The sequence below is a fragment of the Spinacia oleracea genome, chromosome 3, assembly GCF_020520425.1.
Source record: "Spinacia oleracea cultivar Varoflay chromosome 3, BTI_SOV_V1, whole genome shotgun sequence".
Lineage (NCBI taxonomy): Eukaryota > Viridiplantae > Streptophyta > Magnoliopsida > Caryophyllales > Amaranthaceae > Spinacia > Spinacia oleracea.
Window position 1 is genome coordinate 148,030,701 of NC_079489.1, and position 26,183 is coordinate 148,056,883.

Genomic DNA, 26,183 nt, shown 5'->3' on the forward strand with positions numbered 1-26,183 from the left:
ACGTTGTTACTTCCCTCTATATAAACCCCCACACTTCTTTCTCTCATACTCATTCCACACAACAACAACAACAGCTTAATTAATTCCTTACTTAAGCTAATTAATACCACTTTAATTTACTAATTAAGCTCACTTTTTTACCGTAATGTCGATGAGTGAGAAACACGTGGCTGCGTTACAGTTCTTAGAGGAGGTAACGAGTCACTGCGATGAGGTGCAAAAGAAGGTTTTGTCTCAGATATTGAGTCGAAACGCAGAAACGGAGTACTTGAAACGACATGGAATGAATGGGTGTGTTGACGTTGAGATATTTAAGAAGAGGATACCAATGGTGACGTATGAGGATATTCAGCCTGATATTCAACGTATTGCTAATGGGGATTTCTCCCCTATTCTTTGTTCTCAACCCATTACTGAATTTCTCACTAGGTAAATTAAATTAAATTAAATTAATTCCTTTTTTTAAATAATTGATTTGACTTACTATAAAGCTAGTTTCAATAATGTGCTTAATTGACTTTCTAACATTCAACACATGAAAAAAAAAATAAAAAAAAATATGATTTCGGCCTAGTACTTTGTTGATTTTGGTACGTCTTTATGAAAATATAAAACGGTTCTTCTGCTCTAGCTTATAAATGATGTGTCAAATTCAATTTCCTTGAAACACCTACGTTCAAGAGGTGATAAATCCAAGGAAATTTTTACTTTACTTCAAAGAAATCCACATTTTTTCAAAGATGATTTCCTTGGAAGAAGTGAATTATTCCTTGGATTTATCAATTCCCCTACGTTCAAAAGCATGTCATTATGAAGTACGTAGCAGTTAAATCATCCTTAATCAGTAATCTAATTAAAATACGAAAACTGATTGTGTCGCATCACTTTGTTGATTTTCCACACCTGTACGCTAATATAGAAACTATTTCCTATACTCGTGTAAATAGTGTGCTAAAATCACTTCTCCAACACCTACATACAAAACCATGTAATTATGGAGTACGTAGTAGTTAAATTAAATGTTAAATCATCCTTAATCAGTAATCATAAATTAATCAATTGTGATTTATTATTATGGCAGCTCGGGAACTTCGGCTGGAGAGAGAAAACTGATGCCAACAACAGACGAGGAGATGGACAGGAGGCAGCTGCTATACAGCCTCCTCATGCCTGTTCTCAACCAGTAAGTTCTCCTCCAAATCCCTAATCACATGTAAACATAAGCTAATTACTGCATTAGTCCTCTATTTTCTTGATAAATTACTCGGAAAATGATATATGCAGCGCTGTCTTTAAGAGGCTAAAAATAGAAACATTTATTCATACTTAAAATAGAAACATTCATTACATGAATTGACGTGTTATTTTGTCATGCATTTTGAAATTAAAATTAATTTAGAAAATATGTTAAATGTTTATTTGCAGCTCTAATGAGTTATTTGACAGAATTCTTTTATTATGCTGGTTTAGGTGATACTTTAATAATTAATATATGTAATTATCAATAGGTTATAAAAAGTTGATATTATAAAGTTATACAACGAGACAATTAATTATAATAAGAGTGCACATGACTAGTACTCCCTACGTTTCTAATTACTAAAATACCTAAAGATTCTACCCATATTCCCACCTAATTTTCCCCACCCATAATATTTACCCCCTCCGTTTCTTTTTGTTTGTTACGTTTTGACTTTTGCACGTTTATTAACGTAAAATAAAGATTCTTTTTCTTTTTTACTAAAAATAAATCCAAGTAAAACCTCAATCCACTAATCATTACAACAACCAATAAGATTGTTTTATTTATCAAAATGAACCAATGATGGAAAAGCACAAAGATTGCTAACTTAACTTACTTGGGAAATTGTAAAGAAATTTAATGAGTTGAAAAAATTGGACCAATTAAAATTAAAAGATGACACAAAAAATGATAGTATAATAAGTTTATAAAAGGAAAGATTCTCCCACATAACAAACATTGTGAAACACCCTAAAAGGAATACGTAACAAACAAAAAGAAACGGAGGGAGTAATTCTTTTCCCTTTCCCATATACCCACTCTCTCACCTCCTTTATTATCAATCATTATCACTCCTCTCTCTTACCTTATTTCTTTATTATTTTCTCACTCCTTTATTTATTATAATCTCTTATACCCAATCATTACACTTATACCCATACAAACCAATATTCCATTTTTCTTAAAAACCACACCAGATTCCAAATGGATACATCAAAAAGAAATGGAGGGAGTAATTAATAGTCAAAATAGATATATAAATATTGACAAAATTAAAATGTATCATCTAAAAAAGATTAGAGAGAATACTAAGGATTTGGTTTAAATTTTGTGTTAACAGATACATGCCAGGGTTAGACAAAGGAAAAGGCCTATACTTCCTCTTCATCAAGGCAGAAACAAAAACCCCAGGAGGTCTAGTGGCTAGACCCGTTCTAACAAGCTACTACAAGAGCAAACACTTCAAGAACCGACCCTATGACCCGTACAACGTCTACACAAGCCCAAACGAGGCGGTCCTTTGCCCCGACTCATTCCAATCCATGTACACTCAGATGTTATGCGGGTTGTACGAACGCCACGAGGTCCTCCGTGTAGGGGCCGTCTTTGCATCGGGCCTCCTCCGGGCCATCCGCTTTCTTCAAGTCCACTACTCCGACCTCTGCCGCGATATCGCCACTGGTTCACTAACCTCAAAGATCACCAACTCGGGCCTACGGGCCTGCATGGGTAAGATCATGAGGCCCGACCCGGGCCTCGCGGTGTTCGTTAACAATGCATGTGAAGGGGAGGATTGGGAGGGGATTATTAAGAGGATTTGGCCTAATGCTAAGTACTTAGAGGTGATTGTGACGGGTGCTATGGCACAGTATATACCTACATTGGACTATTATAGTGGTGGGTTGCCAAAGTTGTGTACTATGTACGCTTCTTCGGAGTGTTTCTTCGGGCTTAACTTGAACCCGATGTGTTCCCCCTCGGAGGTTTCCTACACCATATTGCCTAACATGGCGTATTTCGAGTTCATCCCGCTCGACGACGGCTCGGCGCCTCGGCTCGTGGACTTGGCTGATGTCAAGGTTGGAAAGGAGTATGAGCTTGTAGTCACCACACAATCAGGATTATACAGGTACTTGATCCTTACTTCCTGTTGGGTATAAATTAGTCCCGGTCATCACGAGTCCGACCCGTTGGTCGGCCGAAAATTAGCAGATTATGGGCAGATTTTTTAGGTCCAAGTGTTTATTTTTTGGATGAGTTTTGGGCATCTCAGAATTGCAACTTTAGTTATAAATTTGGCTAGAAGGCCTGAAATAGCGGGTTTTGGCCAGAAATTTCTGGCCCGACATAGTGGGTAGAACCATAAGGTGTGACCCGGCCCGGCCCGCAATATGATCAAATCTAATATAAATATATAATAGATGATATTCCCGTAATTGTATATTATACTGATCGGACATTTCTGTTTTTTTTTCCCTTTGTATAGGTACCGAGTCGGGGACGTGTTATACGTGACAGGGTTCTACAACTCAACCCCGCAATTCAAGTTCATTAGGAGGAAGAACGTCCTACTCAGTATCGACTCCGACAAGACGGACGAGTCGGAGTTGCAAAACGCCATTGAGAACGCATCTGCGTTGCTCAAACCTTTCAACACAAGTGTTGTTGAGTACACAAGCTATGCAGACACCAAGTCTATTCCAGGGCATTATGTCATCTACTGGGAGCTTTTTACTAAAGATTCGACTAATGGGCCGGACCATGAAGTATTGGGCCAGTGCTCTCTAGCCATTGAAGAGGCCCTTAACTCAGTATACCGACAATGTCGGGTCGCAGACCGGTCAATTGGGCCGCTTGAGATCCGAGTGGTGAAGAATGGAACATTTGAGGAGTTGATGGACTATGCAATATCTAGAGGAGCATCAATTAACCAGTATAAAGTACCTAGGTGTGTGAATGTGAAGCCCATTGTGGAGTTACTGGACTCTAGAGTAGTTTCGGCCCATTATAGCCCTTCTTTGCCACATTGGAGCCCACAACGAGGCCCCATTTAAGCCCATTGAAATGTGACAGTTAGTACTGGGCTGTAAGCCTGTAGCATCATGTAGTATCTGATGGACAATTAAACATTAGTGTTTGATGGTTCACGGGTGAAGTAGAAAACTGAAATAAAGTTTGTATCTGTTTAAAGTTTCTTCGTATCTGCTCAATAAAATTATTTAGTTTAATTCGGATTTCTTATTACTGATTTACTGTTAACTTGTTAAACATTACTGTTATTCTTAAATCAACTATTTCTTATTACTATGGATGTATCATGTTAAGAAAATACTGAGCAGCGATACTAATGAAGGCAATAGCAATTAGTTTGTAGTTTTGTACCATGAAATTAATTAGAAAAGATTTTACCTGCTAATGAACTTAACAATGTATATAATCATGACATTTTTTTGGTCATTAAACAACCAAATTTGAGAGAAAGAATTAAGGGCGTGTTCGGCGGTAGCGTTTGAGGTAGCGGGTAGCGTTTTGACCTAGTCAAGACGCTACTTGTAAAATTTGTAAGTGTTTGGTAAAGTAGCGATTTAGGTAGTGGTTAGCGGTTGAGGTAGCGGTTGGGTAGCTTTTGTCAAACGTTAAAATTAGTAGCGTTTAAGGTAGCGGGTAGCGTTTGACAAATTTATAATAAAGTTTTAAATAATATTCTTGCTTTTATTTTTATTTTTATAATATCAACCGCTACTTTTACCGAAAACTCATATTAGTTACCGCTACTTTGACAGCTAACCGTTACCCGCTACTATTCACCGCTACTTGCTACTTTAACCGCTACCCGCTACTCAACCGCTAACCGCTACCTGCTACCGCTAATTTTGCCGAACAGGGTGTAAGTTCAAAAGTGTAACACAATAGAATTCATAGAGAATACTAAATGTATACTCGTAAGTAATTGTACTATTATACACTATTATTATATATGTGAGTCTCAGACACTCGTATTACAAAGTTGGAGTACAAAGCTTTTCGATTCAATAATGAGTAATCACTACAAATGCTTACAAGGAGGGAGCGGAGTACCACAAATACCAGGATTATACAAAAATGAAGAAGCAGGAATATTAGCCTTGTGTTTAGGAATTTCTCCACTTAGTCTATTCTTTGAGACATCAAACACTTCCAACTTATCCAAATTCAACACCTTCTTTGGAATTCTTCCACTTAAGTAATTCTTCGACAGTTTAATCGAAGTCAATTCATGAGCATTCCCAATTCCTTCTGGAATCTTCCCTGATAAACGGTCACCCACCATTTCCAAAACTTCCAACCGGGTCAAGTTCCCCATAGACTCCGGTATCCTTCCTCCCAATGGATTATTCGACAAAATCAAGGTAGATATTGTTGGTTATACAGATGCAGACCATGACCATGCACATGCTGCAGGCACGTCCATGCACTGCTAGAGCTGCTCACACTGGATCATTTCCCTTCTAACAGAATTGCTGAGTTGTCGGCCCTCATGGACTAACTTAGTTATTTTGTCTTATTCTATATATAGCTGCTTTGTACTCTCATTCCCTTAATTTAATCAATCATAATCTCAGTAGCTTAAGCAATAAGAAACTCTCTCTATTTTCTACTCTCAGTTCATCTTTCTGTCAATTCTGTTATGGATTCTTGCTGACAATTTCATCATGGTATCAGAGCAGATACTTAAGATCCTGATTCAGCATTCTTTCCTGATTGCAATGGTATGATTCAATCTAAATTCTGAGAACTTCGATTTTCTGGGTTTTGTTTTCCCTCGATCAATTTTCTGCAATTTTCTTTGATCAAAATCTGTTTCAAGTTCTAACGAATCGTTCAGAAGTAGTTCTTTGATTCTAATAAGTCACTGATGTGTGATTCTGTGTATTTTTTCTGATTATAATAGTCAGAAATTATTTCTTCTTGATCTGATAATCACTGCTGTGTGATTTTGTCTGTGTTTTCCTGATTTTCTCAGTCATAAACTGTTTTGTTCAAGATCTGTTGTGATCTTCCTTCTTAGATTCTAAAATCTAGTTCTAAAAACAAAAAAAAAAAAAAAAACTCTCAAAAATGGCCCAAACACCTTTACCACCTAATCAGGATCCTTCTAGCCCTTTTTATTTGCATCCTACAGATAATACAGCTAGTCAGTTGGTTTCAGTGAAATTTGGAGGAGAAGGATATGGAGACTGGAAAAGAAGCATGATGATTTCCATGTCATCCAAGAACAAGTTAGGTTTTGTGAATGGAGCTTTGCTAAAACCAGATGCAGCTCATGTTACATATCAAGCATGGCTGAGATGTAATGATATGATGATATCATGGATTTTGTTTAATCTGTCACCAAACATAGCCAAAAGTGTGCTGTATTTTGGTACAGCAAAGGAAATATGGGAAGATTTAGATGATAGGTTTGGTTATGTTTCTGGACCACAACTGTATTCTTTGGAACAACAAGCTGCAAATGTCACCCAAGGCAATCAGAGTATTGCAGAATTTTTCACAGAAATCAAGTCCATCTGGGACAAGATCAGTGCAGCAAATCCATTGCCTACTTGTACTTGTAACCAATGCATTTGCAATGTCTCTCAACAATTCTATAAGATGCAACAGGAACACAGGCTAATGCAATTCTTGATGAAGTTAGGAGATCATTTGAGTATTGCTAGGGGTAATCTGCTCATGATGCAGCCTTTGCCAACTCTGTCTCATGCATACAGAATGCTAGCTCAAGAGGAGAGTCAAAAGGAGATCAGTGCACCTATTGCACACAATGAGAGCCATGCATTTGCTGTAGACAGGAGGAGATTTAATGACTATCAGAATAGAGGATCATACAACACTTACAGACCACAATATAACAAGAATTCACAGTTTGGAGGAACTAGATCTGGTTACAAGAAGCCTTCTAGTTACTTTTGTGATCACTGTAAGGTTAATGGCCATAGCACTGAAAGGTGTTTCAGGTTACATGGATTCCCACCAGGTTTTACAGGTTTCAAAACTGATAAAAGAGCTGCAGCAGCTACCTATTCTGAAGAAAGCTTTGATGATGACATGGTTGAATACCAGAATCAGTTTTATCCAAATGATAGAGAAGCAAGTCAATCACAACCTCAACCTGGTTTTCTCACTGCAGATCAATGCTCTCAGTTACTAAGCCTTCTGAACAAGCAACAAGTTGACAAAGGAACACCAGATACACAGATAGAGGAGGGAGACAATCTTGGCCATGCACTCATGGCAGGTAATTCTTTCTGTCTACTTACTTGCTCTCATTCTACATGGCTGTTAGATAGTGGGGCATCTGATCACATGTGCACAGGGCTAAATATGTTTGATCATTATGAACCTATTACTAACACTGAAGAATACATTACAATACCTGATGGAAGAAGAGTTGCTGTATATCATAAAGGGACAGTAACTTTAAATGATAGCATACAACTGAAGGATGTCTTGCATGTCCCAGAATTTCAATACAATTTGCTATCCGTTAATAAGCTGTGCAAAGATCATCAGTGTACAGTTTCATTTACTGCTGATGAATGTTATCTCCAGGGCCATTTAATGAAAAGGCCACAGGCTCTTGGTAAAGTGACTTCTGGTCTATACAGTGTTGATACCAAACAGAAGCAGAAAGTTACAGCAACTTCTACAACTTGTCTCAAAGCATCAAGTACAAATGCAGCTGATGCAAAGGTTTGGCATCTCAGACTTGGTCATATGCCATTTTCTAAGATCAAACTTGTTGTTAATAATATAGACAATAGTGTATCTGATAGCAACATTTGTCAAATCTGTCCTGTTGCTAAACAGCATAGATGTTCCTTTCCTATCAGTAGTATTAAGACTACTAAGATGTTTGAAATGATCCATTTGGATACATGGGGACCCTACAAGAATAAAACACACAATGGTTGTTCTATGTTCCTTACAATTGTAGATGATTTTACCAGAACTACTTGGACTCATCTTCTGAAGTTTAAAACTGATGCTGTGCAAGTGATTGTTAATTTTCTGAATATGGTAGAAACACAATTCAATACCAAGGTTATGTGTGTTAGATCAGACAATGCTTTGGAATTCTGTGAAGGTGAAATGAAACAAATTTTTCTGAATAGAGGCATAGTTCAGCAAACCAGTTGTAGTGGAACACCACAACAGAATGGAGTGGTGGAAAGGAAACACAGACACTTGTTGGAAACAGCCAGGGCATTGCACTTTCAATCCAAACTACCTATCAGATACTGGGGGGAGTGTGTTCTTTGTGCAACATACTTAATCAATAGAATGCCTTTGAAAAGCATAGGTTATTTGACTCCTTATGAGAAGCTGCATGGTCACAAACCCTCTTATGATCATCTAAGAGCTTTTGGGTGCTTATGCTATGTGTCTACTTCTAAAGTACACAGAAGCAAATTTGATGCAAGAGCAAAACACAGTGTATTCATTGGATACTCCCCTACACAGAAAGGCTACAAGGTGTTAGATACTGAAACCAACAAAATCACAGTTTCTAGGGATGTGATATTCCATGAAACACATTTCCCCTTACATTTTTCTTCCACTTCTGATTCCACTACTACAGATTTTCCACCTTATATTTTTCTTCCAGTCCATACTCCTCTTTTACCAGACATAGATACAAACCAACCTTCTCTTCCTACTGAGTTCTCTCAAAGTACTTCTCTCTCTTCTCCCTTCTCTTCTTTAAACACTACTCCTCTCTCATCCCCTCACTCTACTTCTAGCCATTCTTCTCTTTCTCCACCAAACATGCTTCTGGATCTCACAGAACCTTCTCTCAGAAAATCTACCAGAACACATAAACCACCTTCATACTTAGCACAATATCACTGTAATACAGTCAGACATTGGTGTAACCTAGTGTCTTACAACAGCCTACCAAGTCATCACCATGCTATGGTGTTGACCAATGAGAATTTGACTGAACCCAAATCCTATAAAGAAGCAGCTTTGAAACCAGAGTGGGTACAAGCTATGGAAAAGGAGATTGAGGCTTTACTTAACAATCAGACATGGGAAGTTGTTGATTTGCCTAATGGAAAGAAGCCTATTGGATGTAAATGGGTGTTTAAGATTAAACTCAGAGCAGATGGTTCTTTGGAGAGATGTAAAGCTAGATTGGTTGCTCAGGGTTATACTCAGAAATATGGGATTGATTTTGAGGAAACTTTTTCTCCTGTGATCAAGATGGCTACTGTAAGATGCATAGTAGCTATGGCAGCAAGTTTGAAATGGGATATCTATCAATTGGATATCAACAATGCATTCCTTCATGGTGATTTACATGAAGAAGTTTATATGAGGATGCCAGATGGAATACCAAACCCAGGAAACAAAGTTTGCAAACTTACCAAGTCTTTGTATGGACTAAAACAAGCATCAAGACAATGGTTTGCAAAATTACATGTGGAATTACAGAAGCAAGGGTTTATACAGTCCAAGAATGACTACTCATTGTTCATCAAGAAAGACACATTGCATATCACCCTAGCAGCTGTTTATGTGGATGACATACTCCTTACTGGCAATCATTTGCCCACAATCACAGCCTTGAAGAAACACTTGAATACTACTTTCAGCATCAAGGATCTAGGGATCATGAATTATTTTCTGGGAATTGAGGTTGGTTATCTGACTGATGGAACTGTCCTTACACAAAAGAAATTCACCAAATCACTATTGAGTGATTGTGGTTTTGACATCAGCAAGCCTACAGTCACACCTCTACCCATCAACACCAAACTACTTTCTGATGAAGGTCTTCCCTATGATACTCCAGAGCATTACAGAACATTGGTTGGCAAGCTAAATTTTCTCACACACACAAGGCCTGATTTGTGTTATGCAGTCCAGTTGCTAAGTCAGTTTATGCATCTTCCAAGAATGCCTCATGTTGCAGCACTCCATCATGTACTTAGATATGTTGCTCACACAGAAGGCCAAGGTATTTTGATGAAGGCTTCTGATTCTCTTTCTCTCCAAGCTTTATCTGATAGTGACTAGGCAGCTTGCCCCAATTCTAGAAGGTCTATTACAGGATATTTGTTACTTTTTGGTCAATCTCCTGTTTCCTGGAAGTCTAAAAAGCAAAGTACTATATCCAGGAGTTCATCAGAAGCTGAATATAGGGCCATGGCAGGTGCAGCTGCTGAAGTTACATGGTTAGTCAGACTCTTAGAGGAAATTGGTGTGACATATCTGAAGCCAGTTTCTCTCCATTGTGACAATCAATCTGCAATTTACATTGCTAGAAATCCTGTTTTTCATGAAAGGACCAAACATATTGAAATTGACTGCCATTTTACTAGAGATAAGGTTGTGGAAGGGCTTATTCAGTTAACTTATCTACCCACTAATTCTCAACTGGCTGATGTTTTTACCAAAGCATTGCCTTCTCCTCATTTCAAGGACCTTTTGTCCAAGCTTGGAGTTTCTGGTGCAACCCCTAGCTTGAGGGGGGGTGTTGGTTATACAGATGCAGACCATGACCATGCACATGCTGCAGGCACGTCCATGCACTGCTAGAGCTGCTCACACTGGATTATTTCCCTTCTGAATTGCTGAGTTGTCGGCCCTCATGGACTAACTTAGTTATTTTGTCTTATTCTATATATAGCTGCTTTGTACTCTCATTCCCTTAATTTAATCAATCATAATCTCAGTAGCTTAAGCAATAAGAAACTCTCTCTATTTTCTACTCTCAGTTCATTTTTCTGTCAATTCTGTTATGGATTCTTGCTAACAATTTCATCAGATATTGATTCCATGACCCGATTATTACCAATATCTTTGTTAATTGGACCCGTAAACCTGTTACTAGACACATCGATGTAGTAATAATTCACATTTGGTAGTTGGAAGATAAATTCCAAGGGACCCTCTAAAACACTCGTGACGAAATACTAGATTGGGTATCCATATTAGACCCGTTTACACTAAGGTTGGCAAAAACAGGGATTAAGAAGCTTCCTCGATGGCTATCTTCATCATCAATAGGCACCCTCGATGTATCGAGTAATGAGTTAGAAGGGAAGTTACCCACGTGGATAGCGAACATGTTTTCATTATGGTACCTTAATATATCTATAACGGATTCAACTCGACTCTTCCCAAAGAATTCAAGAATCTTTCATTACAATTACTTGATCTTCATTTGAATAACTTCTCTGGCCCCTCGGAATTTATTTTTGAACTACCAAATGTGAATTATTACTACATCGATGTGTCTAATAACATGTTTACAGGTCCAATTAACAAAGATATTGGTAATAATTGGGTCATGAAATCGATATCTACCTTGATCTTGTCGAATAATCCGTTGGGAGGAAGGATACTTGAGTCTATCGGGAACTTGACCCGGTTGGAAGTTTTGGAAATGTTAGGTGACCGTTTATCAGGGAAGATTCCAGAAGGAATTGGAAACGCTCATGAATTGACTTCGATTAAACTGTCGAAGAATTACTTAATTGGAAGCATTCCAAAGAAGGTGTTGAATTTGGATAAGTTGGAAGTGTTTGATGTCTCAAAGAATAGACTAAGCGGAGAAATTCCTACGCACAAGGCTAACATTCCTACTACTTCATTTTTGTATAATCTTGGTCTTTGTGGTACTCCGCTCTCTCCTTGTAAGCATCCGTAGTGATTATTGATTAGTGAACTCAAAAGCTTTGTACTGCAACTCTGGTCAACTTTGTAATATGGGTGTATGAAACTCACATATATATAGAATAATCACGTATAATAGTACAATTGTGAGTATAACTTTAATATCTTTTATCTCTATTATATGAAGAAACTCTTGAGGCTATTTTTGTAAATGCACTTTTGGTGTCCCCTATAAAATAGTCTAAAAATACCCTCCACAATTTCATATCAAATTGAATTAATTAAAAAAGTTGATTGTTTTATGGCATTGAATTTAATTAATTTAAAAACGAATTATTTAATGCAAATCACCAATTAAGAAAGTCCAATAGTCAATATAATCAAATACTACTTACCAATTATATTAACATTAATTGAAAAATAAAATAAAAAGGGATTAAAGAAAAATAGTTAGTCAATCAGATTTAATCTCAGTAGAAAAAAAAAAGTCAAAAAAAAGTCATAATCAAGTACTTAATCACAGTCAAATATACTCCTTAATTACATAATTTACTTTTTCTTTCAAGTGTTTTATTATGCCACATTTTTATATTGTCACAAATAAATCATATTTTAATATAATTTTTTTTAAACAAAATTTAATCAAACAAATCTACTCCATAATTTTTCTACATATCATAATTTTTTTTATATATATTTTCGCACGCATCGCGTGCATCTAACACTAATTAATCATATATAACACTAATTAATCATATTGTGTTAGGCTTTTGCACTTAATCTGCTCTTTGAAATTTGGTTGTTAAATGAATAAAAAGTAATGATTATATTGTTCAATATGCGTTTATCTTGCAATAATATAATTGATGTTATCTCTATTATATAAGCCAGCTCCTGAGGTCATTTCAGTAAATTAACTTTTCGTGTCCATCTGCTAAATTACAAAATTACCCTCCACTGTTCAACAGCCAATCTCATTTACAAGGCTACTTTTATTCAGTAACGTCCAAAATATTTTTAGTGGGCCCAAACCACAACTGTGCAGCTTATTTTACTGCCAAAATAACCTAAAATATTCATTGTTACAAAAAAGGAAATGAAATCAATTAGGGGAATATAATACAATTAAATCAGAAAAGGAAACACTTAAAATTAGGGGAATATAATACAAACACATAACCAAAACAACACAATTAATACAAAAAAAGAAATTATTACAAATTATTTCAATTGCCAAAACAAAAACTCCACAAAACTCTGTAAAACATCCATGATCGTTCTTCGTGAAAGCTCCACACAAACCTCCAGCAACGTTCTTCGCGAAGTCGCTCTCACACACACACACGTAAGTACCATTTTTCTCACGATTCCTTGCAAGAAATTTAAAACAGATATTAAACAATTTTGTAAAAATAATAATCCGTGTTCTATGCATAACCATAAAAACAGTAATGAAATTATTAAATAAAATATGAGGTCTTATGGATTTTAATTAATTATTTCGGTTTAATTCACGCTTTTAATTAAATAATAATAATTCGTGAATGTTTTTGCAAACCCATGAAAAACAGAAATTAAACAATTAGTAATTTTTTAATTTACTTGAATGGACGGATTCAAACCTGTTTGTGCATAAAAATACGCATAACAATTATATTTTCATGTATATAAGACTAGATATAAATAATCATTCGTGAAATTTCATGCATAAACAAAAGTTTTTTTAAAATATTGTTGCTATGTAAATTGAGTATGTCTAACCAACACACTTGAGATTATTTATTTTGCAGATTTGAAAATACAAGGTATATAATACCCCTGCTTTTATGGACTGAACTTTATTATTACATATTTTAATTCAAGCTTTTAGTACAATAGTCTCTTATATTTTTTTAATCTCTAATGGCAGATTTCAAACTATAAGGTATGCTTATGTGTTTGTGAGTGTGCAATAGATTCTGAAAAGACACTTCTTTGTAAATCTGTTTTATTAGAATTAAGAATTGAAAAAGAATTGACTTGAATAGGTTTTTATGCAGATTTTAAGTTGGGTTTGAAATCTGCAACGATATACAATTACGAAACACATACGGTATGTACCCCAACAATCTCCTAAACAAAATATAATAGTAATCGGCATGCTTTAAACCGATCTTAATTAATTATTTCAGATATTAATTTCTGCTCTAATTTCATATTTTATTGATAAAAAAAAGTACTTGCCAAAGTTTCATGATTTTATTTATTAAAAGCATGAATAATGTATATTGGAAAATAAACCATGAAATCTGATATAAATAATGGTTTTTGCAGATTATAATTTCGTTTTAAGGTTCGATTTTAAGTTGGGTGTTAAGTTCGTCAAGGCACACAATAACCAACAGAATAAGGTAGGACACTCATCAAACTCTCAAACATAAGTAATATGCATGATTTTATTTATTTCAATTAATTATTACAGATTGATGTTCAGGCTTTTAATTAAACATGTTATTTATTTGATTTTTATAGCTAATAATAAACAGTTTATTCCTATACAAATCTGACTGATTAGGATTACAATATAATTTTTGATTTACTAAGAATTATACAAATCAGATTACAAATAAGAATTGACAAGTTATTGTTGAGATCAGTATTACTAAATCAGATTCAATTTTTGTTTAAGAGATTGTTGGCGCACATAAGACATTTGTATTTTATAGAAATTAATATTATTCTCACTCACTAAAATACTGAAATTCCACAGTACTCAGAAAAATGAGGACATTTCCAACAACAAATAACAACAACAATATAAACTGATTCATATATTCAATATAATAGAGATTACTATTATTTTTTTGGAATTGAATTAATAAGAATTCTCAATCACAATAATACTGAAAATTCCACAGTACTAAAAAATGAGGACATTTCCAACAACAAACAACAACAATATAAAACTGATTGATATATTCAGTATTTTATCATTACCACAATAATTTTAAAACTATTAGCTTGACTGACCATCAAAAAAGCAAGACTGACCATTTCGTAATAAACACAGCTTGAATAAGGAGTATGTCTTATGTCAAAAATTAGTATCGGTTTTAAATTCCAAAATCAAATACAACTCAAAATTATAGCCAGACTGTTGATTCAAAACAAAGACATAAACAAAGACCAACAGCAATGCTCACAACTTTTTCACAACCTCATAATGTTCCAGTTTAAACAAATCACAACTTTTTCACAACCTCATAATGTTCACGGTTTAAGTAACTGAAAATCACATCATAGAAACAATTAACCATACAGAAAGACACGTGGAAGTTCACTTTTGATTAGAAATTAAATTCTTTTACCATTTTCAGCTACTCCTGCTATAATTCAAAATCACTACAACTATCATTACAAGTAGTACTAACGTGTTCATCAAAACTTGAATCAGTAAACCATAATTCAATTGAGCAGAAGCATAATTCAATTTCTCATCAATGCCCAATTCCAAGGGTATTATGAAAGAAACATGTGAAATCAATTAATGAAAAAGGGATGGGAAAGGAAGGCCAACTACAACTACAACTAGGTTGGGTTTCTAGCTAATACCAACATTTAATACCAATCATGCCCAATTCCAGGTAAATGATATTGGTTATCAACTACTTTTCAGTCACATTCTCCCAATTGTACTTTTTAAACTATATTTTTACATATCATATTGTAATTAACTGAGATAACTACAAAATTTGGCCAATCGTACTCTGACACAACATCTCAAAAGAGAGCAAACATACCTACAATTAAACATTAAAAAATCAACCTTTAACATGAGAAATCAAACCAATTAATCAAATTCAATAAAACAACTTTATAACCAACACTAGTGGAAAAACAGTCATTTGCGTCGGTCATTTAAGCCCATTTGCGTCGCACATTGGTGCGACGCAACTGGCCGCGACGCAAATGAAAAAGTCATTTGCGTCGCACTTTTGTGCGACGCAAATTTGAGTCATTTGCGTCGCAGTTTTACTAAACAGCGACGCAAATGACTTTTTTTTTGACATCCAGAAAAAGTCATTTGTGTCGCTGTTTTACTAAACTGCGACGCAAATGACTATCCAGAATGTCAAAAAAAAAGTCATTTGTGTCGCTGTTTTGTAAAACTGCGACGCAAATGACTCAAAATAATAAGGTCATTTGTGTCGCAGTTTTACTAAACTGCGACGCAAATGACCTTATTTCTTCTTTTTTTTTCATTTTTTTTATTGAACAACTTCATATTTCATGTATCTGGATCACAGTATTATATATACATGCATAAAAAAAATAGTGGAATATAGTTGAAAATTTTGACAGAATCTCCTTTGTAATATAACACTTCCCAATAATCGGGAATTATAATACATGCACCTGTCAAATATAGTTTTACAACCCCATTAAAAGGCAATCCATCATATCATATCGCTCAACCAACATGTTGATAACGAACCTAACAAACCAATATTACAACAAACTAGCTAGCTAGATTTACATCGGAATTGGTCAAAAAGTAATCAGCCCAAAATTCTTTAACCTCATTAATCTCCTCGAATGAAAAAGGCTTTGTTCTTGAATAATCCTAAAAATACACATGCAAGTATATAAATAATTAGGTCAACAATCAATAGTTATGCCTAGAGCTACTTCAATTTATTAAAGTATATCACATACCGTAGTAAGATCTTGACTATCACGATGCTTTGTAAATATATCGTACATAAAACGCATGACGTAGTAGCCACACTCTAGTGATCCCGGTTGTTGAGGACACTACATGATTAAAAAAAAAAACACAAGTAAATTTTATATGAAATTATACGTAGTAATTTTGAAAAACTTGATCTTTAGGTAAGTATTAAACTAATTATACCTGTGCCGCAATCCAATTCAATTTAGTTCCTTTAGATTTTCCATTTTGTGCCTTGTAAGTCCGAAAAGCCCTACACGTTTGACAAAAGGGGACTTATAGCTATATACTTTATTATATTTTTGTATCATGTAAATGCAAAGAATTCATAAAATACTTTACTTACAGGTTCAATTGGTTCTTAATCATCAAATTTCTCTTCTTCTGCATAGAATCAAATATGTAGACCTGAGATTTAGCCAAGCAAATAACTAAAAGAATCCAATGCCTCCTACGTACAAACAATAAAATTATGTCGTTAGAAAAAAAATATTAACAACAATCAACAATATAATATGACAAATAAATTTAAAATGTTCTTACTTTTCGAAGTATGGACATAAGATGAATGACTTAGAACTGAGTGTTGCCATGGATTGCGACATGTATAATAGAACACGATTTATATCACTATACAACATGGTTTCCGAGATCATCTCCGGGCACATGAATCCCAAAGCATTGGTAGAATGATCAAATTCATCCCACGACTCATATAAAGCCCTACATAGCTCAATAACGTTAAGACAATTGAAAATATAATAATTAGGAGAGAAAATTTAATTTAGGAAACTCACAGTATAAGAACTTGCAATATCGATATATTGAGCCATGCTCCCGAGAGAAGTTGATTGATGTCTTCAACGGCGATAATAAGTTCACGGTCGTTGTCAAAATTGAATGCCCTTTTACTAGCTTGCAACTTAACATCCTCCCCTTCTTTTAATTTAGAAACCATAGTTTTCATACAATTGCACTGAACTCCCAATTTTTGCGAGCTAAATTTGGGAAGAAATTGTTTGTTTGCCTTAGTGTTGGACCCTTTTGTCTCGCGTTGACTTTCAACCATTACCTCTTTCCCTTTAGGCTCTTTGCTTGTAGCCCTTTTCTCGTTAGGCTCTTTTCTTGCAGGCTCATTTACCTGAGTTATGAATTTCAAATAACCATATACATATTAGTGAACATAAGTGTATGATATAATATTTTCGAGTCAAATTTGATGCATAATGATAAGTTACCTCAGGACTCGTCACAAGCGAAACCAAATTTGTTGGCCACTGAGTGAAAGTACCAAGAGCTTGTCCAAGTTTCTTTATAAATTGAGAAGGCACGGGGACTGAAGCTTCTTTATACGCGGGCTCAAATTCATCAACGCTCACCTTCACGTTATCGGCAACGAGGTTGTTATGGTGATCAAGAGTCAATTCCGGATGTATAGTACCAAAGGCAACAAAGACTTTCTCTGAGTTTATCAACAAGTATAGCCGGCAGGAGGTAGGTTCCTTTATTTGAAAAAAACAACATGTTAGAAAAATGCCATTTTCGCAACCATTTATAACCATTTATAAGTTCAATATTGAACCTAAGCTAGGACTCATTCAAAACCATTTATAAGTTCAATATAACCTAAATATGCAAAACTGAACAGATCAGAACTGATCTGCACAGACCAGAACTGGTCTGCACAGACCAGAACTGATCTGCACAGACCAGAACTGGTCTTCACAGACCAGAACTGGTCTGCACAGATCAGTTCTGGTCTGCACAGATCAGGTACATAAGGGAGTAAGAGCTTCTCTCTTCTCCACTTCTCCATTAAAAGCTTTCTTCTCTTTTCGAAAGGGGTGATCTTCAGGAAGATACATCCGATAATCCATGTATACATCTTTCCCACAAAACTTTAGGCGCCTCGAGACCAAATCATCATGACAAACTGGACATGCCTTCTTTCCCTTTACAGAATACCCTGACAAATTTCCATAAGCTGGAAAGTCATTTATCGTACAAAAAATCATGGCACGTAAAGTGAAATTGGTTTTGGTGTATGCATCAAACATCAACACCCCTTCATCCCACAACAATTTCAAATCTTCAATGAGTGGCTCTAGATACACATCTATGTCATTTCCGGGTTGTTTAGGCCTAGAGATCAAGAGAGACAACATGATGTATCTACGCTTCATGCATAACCAAGGCGGCAAATTGTATATGGTGAGAAGAACCGGCCAAGTGCTATATTGGGTACTAAGTGTCCCAAATGGGTTCATTCCATCCGTGCAAAGACCAAGCCTAAGATTCCGAACTTCTTCACTAAAGACCTTGTACCTTCGATCAATGTTCCTCCATTGTGGAGAATCAGCAGGATGCCTCATTAACCCATCTTTCTTCCTCCCTTCGGCATGCCACCTCAAGAGTTTTGCAGTTTTCGCTTCTGAGAAAAGGCGCTTAAATCTTGGTATAATTGGAAGATACCAAAGCACCTTAGCCGGAGTAGGTTTCTTCTTAGTTGATGTTGAATTATTATCCACGATCTTGTAACTGGACGATCCGCATCTTGGACACTCATGCAGATTTGCATACTGCTTTCGATACAACACACAATCATTTGGACATGCATGTATCTTCTCATAATCCATACCCAAAGGACAAATAAGCTTCTGGGCCTCATAGTTAGACCTTGGAAGTTTGTTTCCTTCGGGAAGATTATCGGACGTGGCCTCCAAAAACTGTGAAAAACTCTTGTTGGTCCAACCGTTTTCCACCTTTAAGTTGAAATATTTGACGACAGCACCAAGTAGAGTTTGTGTAGAACCAGGATATAACGGTGTTGCGGAAGCTTTGATTATACTCTCATACATACGGGGACGCTCAACGAATTGATGGTCTTCCACATCATGCATCATCTCATCTATCCTATCTTTCTCCTCTTCTTCCTCACTTTCAACACCAATATCATCCTCAATTTCATTTTCATCACCATTATCACAATGATTATGCTGACTCGAGCTCGGCATACTAGAGCTTGCCCCATGATCTATGCTCTCACTGAAGGAAATAATGCCCTTGGTCCAAGTATGCATTCTATGTTAAGTCTAATAAATGCGGTTCAGTATTAATTAACAAGTTAATAATTCAGTGAGATCAAGTGAGCTGAATGCCTAGCTAGAGGTCGCTTCAGTTCAAGTGGAATTAATGATATTAATCCACAGCTTACTCTTGACTGAACCCGTAGGGTCACACAAATAGTACGTAAACGGATCAAGTATTTAATGGCATTAAATACTCCATCTATGAATATTCGGAACCGACGGATCTTGGTTTCAGTGGGAGCTAAGATCGTCACAGGCAAGAAATGAATACTCCGGAAACGATGATATTGCCGGAAACGGAAATATGGATCGTATCGGAAATATAAATATTATCCAAGTCGTAGATGTTGCCGGAAACGGAAACATGGTACGTATCGGAAAATATTATCGGAAATGGAAATATTGCCAGAATCGGAAATATTGCCGGAAACGGAAATATTGTCTGAATCGGAAATATTACCGGAATCGGAAAATAATTCCGGAAACGGAAATATTAAATATTTGTTCGAAACGGAAATTAATTCCGGAATCGGAAATATTAAATATTGTTCGTATCGGAAATGAATTCCGGAATCGGAAAATTTAATCGGAAGCGCATCGTACGAATAAGCATCGGACGAGGCCTGCCGGACGAGGCCCAGCACGAAGCCAGGCCATCGCCCAGCAAGCCAAGCGCGCCGCACAAACAACCACGCCAGGCCCAGCGCAAGGCCAGGCCCAGCAGGCTGCGCAGCGCGCACAGCGCGCACAGCACGCGCAGCGCGCAGCGCGCGCGGGCGCTGCGTGGGCTGCTGCTCGCGCGCACGCATGGGGCCCATCGTGGCTGCCGTGCGTGTGTGTGCAAGTGTTTGTGTTCGTGCACGTTTCCTAAAACATGCAGAGTTCGGTTAATGATTAAATTCCTAATTCTATTTGATAAATTAATTAAATTAGAGTTCTTGTAGGATTCTAGGTTTAATTAATTTGTATCTGAATAGGATTTCGATTCCCTTTCCATAACCCTATAAATATGTGGCCTGGGTTCACAATTTATAACGAAGTTTCAAAGTATTCAAAAGTGAGTTTTTTGAGAGAAAATTAAAACACACATCTTGCTCATAAAAGTGCCGAAATTTTCTAGTACCTTAAGGGCGATTCTAGTTGGTCAATCTTAAGGCGGATCCGGACGTGCTGTGGACTATCTACGGAGGGACGACACTTGGAGTCCTAAAGACTTGTTCTTGTTCGGTTCGGGCGCAGCTAGGGAGGGCACGCAACAAAGAGTATGCATCTAAATTATGCTATATGATTATGTGTAAATAATATGTTGTCCTGGGTTAATGGTTGTTTCCGCATGATCTATGTAATGTCATATGTATCATAACCTAACAGTGGTATCACGAGCCCCTTATTATTTTCATAATCTAAATTGCATGAACATGGTTAAATATTACAAATTTGCAAGAATTAAAAGGGGTGATTAATTTTCGTAATTGTTAATTAATTGCAAATTGCGTTTATTTAATTATACGTACGCAGTTTTTCGGCAGTTTCTTCGTTACTCATCCGAATTGAGTGATTTTTGTGTCAATTCCGCATGTAAAAGGCATTCTAAAATTTTGACAAAAATATTATTTTTCTGCCGAACCCATAATTCTCAAATTCGAAGCCTAACTATGACTTTTCGAAGGTTTTAGTTTTTCGAATGCAATATTTCGTAAATTTAAGATGTTAAATTAAATATTTGCGATTCTTGTTGATAAATCTTGAATTTTTGATTGACCTACTGCATATGTTTAACAAGTTTGAATGCCTAGTCTTGTTAATTATGCAATCTAATTTGTAATTATGATTAATTTGTTGAAAATTAGAATAATTTAGAATTAATTTGATTTTCATAATTAATTGTAATTTAATTAGAAACCTATGATTAAAAACCACCATAAAAATTGTAAATTTATGATAAATTTTAAATTTTTATGACCTAGACTTGAATCCATAACAATCGGAAATCAATTGGATAATAAATTTTCGATTTTTCGCCCTAAAATTATGAAATTAATATTATTTATTAATTTGTCATTAATTTTAAATATAAATTTTAAATTTTTATGCGATTCGTTCATAAAACTTGCACGCACGAAGCAATGGACGCTTCGTGTTACCCTTAAGGGGTGTTGTATAATGCGGGCATGCGACGACGAGCAAGGGAGCTCGTCGCCCGTGCGGCACGAATGCAATGAGCAAGGGCGTAGTGCACGAGCACAAGGCAGTAGCCCTGCCTTGTGTCGTGTGCCACGAGCAATGGACGAATGGGCATGGGCGAAGGGCGAGCCAAGGCAGTCGCGTGTGGGCAGCAAGCGAGCTGCGCCACAACGCGCGCTGCCTCGCACAAGAGCGCGCAGCCTCGCGCGCAGCGAGCGCAAGCTCGCGTGCCACGAGCGCTGCGCCCAGCATTGCTCGCGCGCACAGCGAGCGATGTCGCCCGCCCAGCGAGCGATGTCGCGCGCCCAGCGAGCGATGGCTCGCGCGCCCAGCGAGCGATGTCGCGCGCGCACTGCGAGCGATAGCTCGCGTGCGATGAGCGCTGGCGCGCGCAGCGAGCACCAATGCGTGCGGAGGCTTGCGATGGGGATGCAGCTGCTATGCGACGAGCGCATGGGCTGCGCGCACATGGCCAGCAATGGCTGTGTGCGTGCGGCCCATGGGCGTGCAACGCGTAGGGTGTTTGCGTTACGATTAAAGATCGTTTTGAATGTTTAATTTGAAATTTTCAGTCTACGTAATTTTAATTAATTTTAAAATTAATAATTTAAATTATTTTCTTGGATTTTAATTTTGAATATTGTAATTATAATAAATTTTATTTATTCTAATTATTTTACTAAAATTAAAATCATGAATTAATTTAAATACGACTGAAATTAAATTAAACTTTTTGGATTCAATTATAAATTTATATGAGCTTTAAATTTTAATTAAATTTGTATGTTTCCGGTTGGACTAGAAATACATTTTTATGTTTAAAATTAGTAAAGCATATAAATTTATTGTTTAAGTGGGAGCGCTTTTTAGTCATAAACTCTTGATTAGGTCTACAAATCCTTAAGGTTAAAACAACTTGATTAGAATTAATAAGGACTGAATAATTGGTAGATTATTGGTGCCCTTGATTAATTGCTGCAAATGTTTACGTGATGCATAATGTGTTTTACTAACCAGTTATGTGGGCCATTCATGATAATGAATGGGTGAATGGTATATATTGTATATGTACTGTTTTGCAGGTTATGAAGTGACTAGTATGGCCCAAATAGGATAGAAAATATGGTCTGCGTACCATTAATTTGAATGTAATTGGTCTAAAGTACCAAAGTTATTTTTCAATTCAAATATGGTCTGCGAACCATCAAATAGTTGTAATTAGTTATAGCTTATCCTATTTGAAGAAAATGGTGCCTCCCACGGAGATTTTCAAGACGGACTTTGAAGTTAAAGATTCAAGATGAAGTCGGGCCATACTAGATCACAAATATCTTATGCATGTTTTAAGTTATTTATTGCTTTTAAATATGTCTTAAAATGCATGAGATCAAAAGCTTGATTATGTTGCATGATTAAGGATTTTAGTTCACTTAAAATCTAACCAACATAGTAAGAGCTTTAAGTTCCAAACTTAAAAATTGAGTTAAAAGGTGCCATGCCAAAATATACACTTGCTTGGATATCCTTTACATCAATCTAGTAATAGTTTTCGCTCAGCGAGGTGTTACTTATTGGTCCTAAAGGGGCAAGGTACACAAATAATTGTGAGTACATGTTAGTTTTGGTGAAACTCAACGATATAAGTAAGGAGTCCTTTTATGTCGTGGCAAATTCGATAGGTTTACCTAATAAGTTCTTAGACGTACCTATCAACCAAGAATAGTTTCTAGACTATTAGCAAAAGGCTTTTGCTTACCTAAGATGTTCTAGGATTAAGTCGACAAACTGTGCTTAGTTCTTCAATGATTTTAGGATCTTGGAATCATTTTATTCACACCTGCCGGAACAATAAAATCGAATAAAATGCTAATAACTTGTTTGAATTGCATGGTTGCTTTAATTTCAAGTTATTATTCATGATAAATGTTTAGACTTTGCATGCTTCAATGTATGTTTTAATTATTGTTTATAATTAAATATCTTGCACTGCAATAAATCCTTTTAGAAAGGTAACAGTAAATTTCCTCGATTGGTAGTGAATCCAAGAACGATTCACGGAAAAGAGAGAAAGTGAGCAATTTAAAATGTACGTTTCTTATATAGACTTTTATGGTTGTTTTCGAATATCAAAATCGAATGGCAAACCAATTGGTGCTTGTGAATTCAAAATACAATGTAGTTTTGAGATCATAAAGCATTGAGTTTAAACGCTCAGCCTTACCAATGGTTAACAACCTAATATCTTTGTCCATTTATTTCTCGAATGAGTCTAGTCCCTAGACATTCGAATAGATCGATACTTAGAGAACTTTAGAAGCTTCTGGTAAGATCATCTAGTTGAAACAAAATATTCAACATAAATTAAAATGGTAAAGAACCTTGTTGGTGACATTGGACATGTCTAACAAAGTATAAAAGTCAACACTAAAGAATTTAATTCTTAAGCCTATAAGAAAAGGTACAAGAAATAGGAAAACGAGGAACAAATGAAAGGAATTTACGATTCCGTTTCTACCTATAAGTTTATGTTTAAAGAGAAGTGACCTAGCAATCAAACTTCCTTGGTATCATATACCGCTTGAGGTTCTTACTTCGATAATAACTCAAACAATGGAAGCTAGGATACACTAATGACCTACAAGTGGGAAATGAAGCATGGCAATGCTACATTAGTTGTAGGGTCATCTAGTTTGTTTTAAGTCCTTTCAAAGGCTGGAACTAAATGGCTATTTTGTTCCATAATCAACATACCTAAATTTCTGTTTTCAAACACAGAAAGACTCACATTCAATAAAAACAAAAACAATGTTTGTTTGTTTATTTGAATGAAATGGTCAATTACAGGTTGAGTCAATATGCTTGATTAAAAGAAACAACTCTTTAAAGAACTTTACTAGGTTCAAATCAACCCCTTGATTTGAGTTCCACTAATCTTTGGCATTGTTGCTTAGACCATATCAACAAGTTAACATTCAAAAGCTCTATTTTAATGGACTTTTGAAAGTTGGTTGATTTCTAGATCAACTTAAGACAAGCTAGTCTTACTTGTTGAAAGTAACAAAAGATATGAACTATTGTTAGAACGCCTAGACGATAGAGTTCAAAGCTAAAGAAAGATTTTATGACTTTATTATTTCACATGGATTTGAGTGAATATAGGTTTATTTACTCAAATGTGATATAAGTTGAATCTGTTTGGCTAGTTCAAAGATTCAGAAGTATAAAATCCACTTGGCAAGAAATCATAAAGATCTAGGTTAGATCATGTTGATGATTACTTGAGACCAAATATGATCATCAATGATTGTGTGTTGTAATTTCACAATCTAGCTCCATAAGATATGGCATATCTTAGTTAGAATAATCGAAGTCAATTGGTACTTGATTCGATTAATGATGAATCATAAAAACTTTTCCTATAATTTCTAAAACAAAATGCTCAACTACCACCAAACTAAACCAAATTCGTCAAAGCTATTGAAAAGTAATTTCATGATATCTTTTCAATTATATATATCTAGAAGTTGCTAAACTCAGTGGGAGCTTAGTGTTTGTTATTCAACAAACTAAGGCCCAAGTCTAGATATATGTTTCATTGTGATTTATTCAAATGAGACACAAGGGTATTATTTTTACCACGAATTTTTGAGAACATAATGTTTGTTTGCTCGGAATAATGTCCTTTTGGAGATTCGTTTCCAAAATGACAAGTGGGAGAAAATAGACCTCGAAAGTTTTCGAGGCGAACAACAAACATAAAACGGACATTCCGGAGGCTTTTCGAAGTGCTTCAGAAAATCCGAACTTATTCTTTAAGACTTTAGAAGTGGCTTTAAAGAATAGACATCTCTTAGAAGACTTTACAAGTGCTTCAAGGAGAACAGAATATTCAAAGGACTTTAAGTGGCTATTGATATTCTAATGTTTGATGTTCTATACCCAAGTATGCATAGAATTCAAGTCACTGAAACTATGAGATTCTTCTATTAGATAGTAAAGAAACATAGAGATCAGGTCAATGAAACTATGAGATTCTTCTATTAAATAGTGAAGAAACCTACAACTTGCAGTCAAACTATTATCATGTAGATTAATGAGTTTGTGACTTGTAAGAAAGCTATGACGAAACCTAGATTCCCTAAAATGGTTAGAGGCCATATATAGACTCAAATATTTTAAATGGTTAGAGGCCATAAACCATACTCAATGTTTTGATGACAAAATTGAAATTTTGTTGATTTTCAAGAATAGTTTCACACCTATTGGTTGCAAGTTTGTTTTAAGGATAAAAACCATCAAACAAGAATTGTGTTCACACACAAAGCTAGATTAGTTGCTAAAGGTTACAAGCAAATTCATGGCATGGATTGTGTTGAAACCTCATGCATAATCATAATGCTCAAGTCTATAATTCAAGCAATGATTGCATATTGGTACATATGACAATTGGATGACAAAACGTATTTCTCAATCAAATGATGGAAGAAACTATGTACATGGAATGTCATAGGAT

The 26,183-nt window shown here is 35.8% G+C and overlaps 3 protein-coding genes and 1 pseudogene across 3 annotated transcripts; 2 read left to right on the forward strand and 2 right to left on the reverse strand.

The window, feature by feature from the left end:
* The first annotated feature begins 41 nt into the window (after positions 1 to 41).
* On the forward strand, positions 42 to 4,251 carry LOC110779841 (probable indole-3-acetic acid-amido synthetase GH3.1). Its single transcript, XM_021984307.2, has 4 exons — positions 42 to 429; positions 1,082 to 1,183; positions 2,364 to 3,152; positions 3,510 to 4,251. Exons 1-4 carry the CDS (start codon positions 146 to 148, stop codon positions 4,075 to 4,077), a joined length of 1,743 nt encoding a protein of 580 aa, XP_021839999.2. The 5' UTR covers positions 42 to 145; the 3' UTR covers positions 4,078 to 4,251.
* Positions 4,252 to 4,555: 304 nt separating this feature from the next.
* Positions 4,556 to 5,522, reverse strand: LOC130470566 (LRR receptor kinase BAK1-like). Its single transcript, XM_056840903.1, has one exon. It carries the CDS (start codon positions 5,364 to 5,366, stop codon positions 5,070 to 5,072), a length of 297 nt encoding a protein of 98 aa, XP_056696881.1. The 5' UTR covers positions 5,367 to 5,522; the 3' UTR covers positions 4,556 to 5,069.
* Positions 5,523 to 10,213: 4,691 nt separating this feature from the next.
* LOC110779840 (leucine-rich repeat receptor-like tyrosine-protein kinase PXC3) lies at positions 10,214 to 11,794 on the forward strand (annotated as a pseudogene).
* A 4,337-nt stretch (positions 11,795 to 16,131) lies between these two features.
* LOC110791938 (ubiquitin-like-specific protease 1) lies at positions 16,132 to 17,959 on the reverse strand. The gene is made up of 7 exons (XM_056839785.1): positions 17,636 to 17,959; positions 17,195 to 17,538; positions 16,941 to 17,120; positions 16,744 to 16,848; positions 16,581 to 16,650; positions 16,382 to 16,480; positions 16,132 to 16,289 (listed from the first exon to the last, which is right to left on the reverse strand). The coding sequence occupies exons 1-7, from the start codon at positions 17,957 to 17,959 to the stop codon at positions 16,185 to 16,187; spliced, it is 1,227 nt and encodes a 408-aa protein (XP_056695763.1). The 3' UTR covers positions 16,132 to 16,184.
* Positions 17,960 to 26,183: the final 8,224 nt, after the last annotated feature.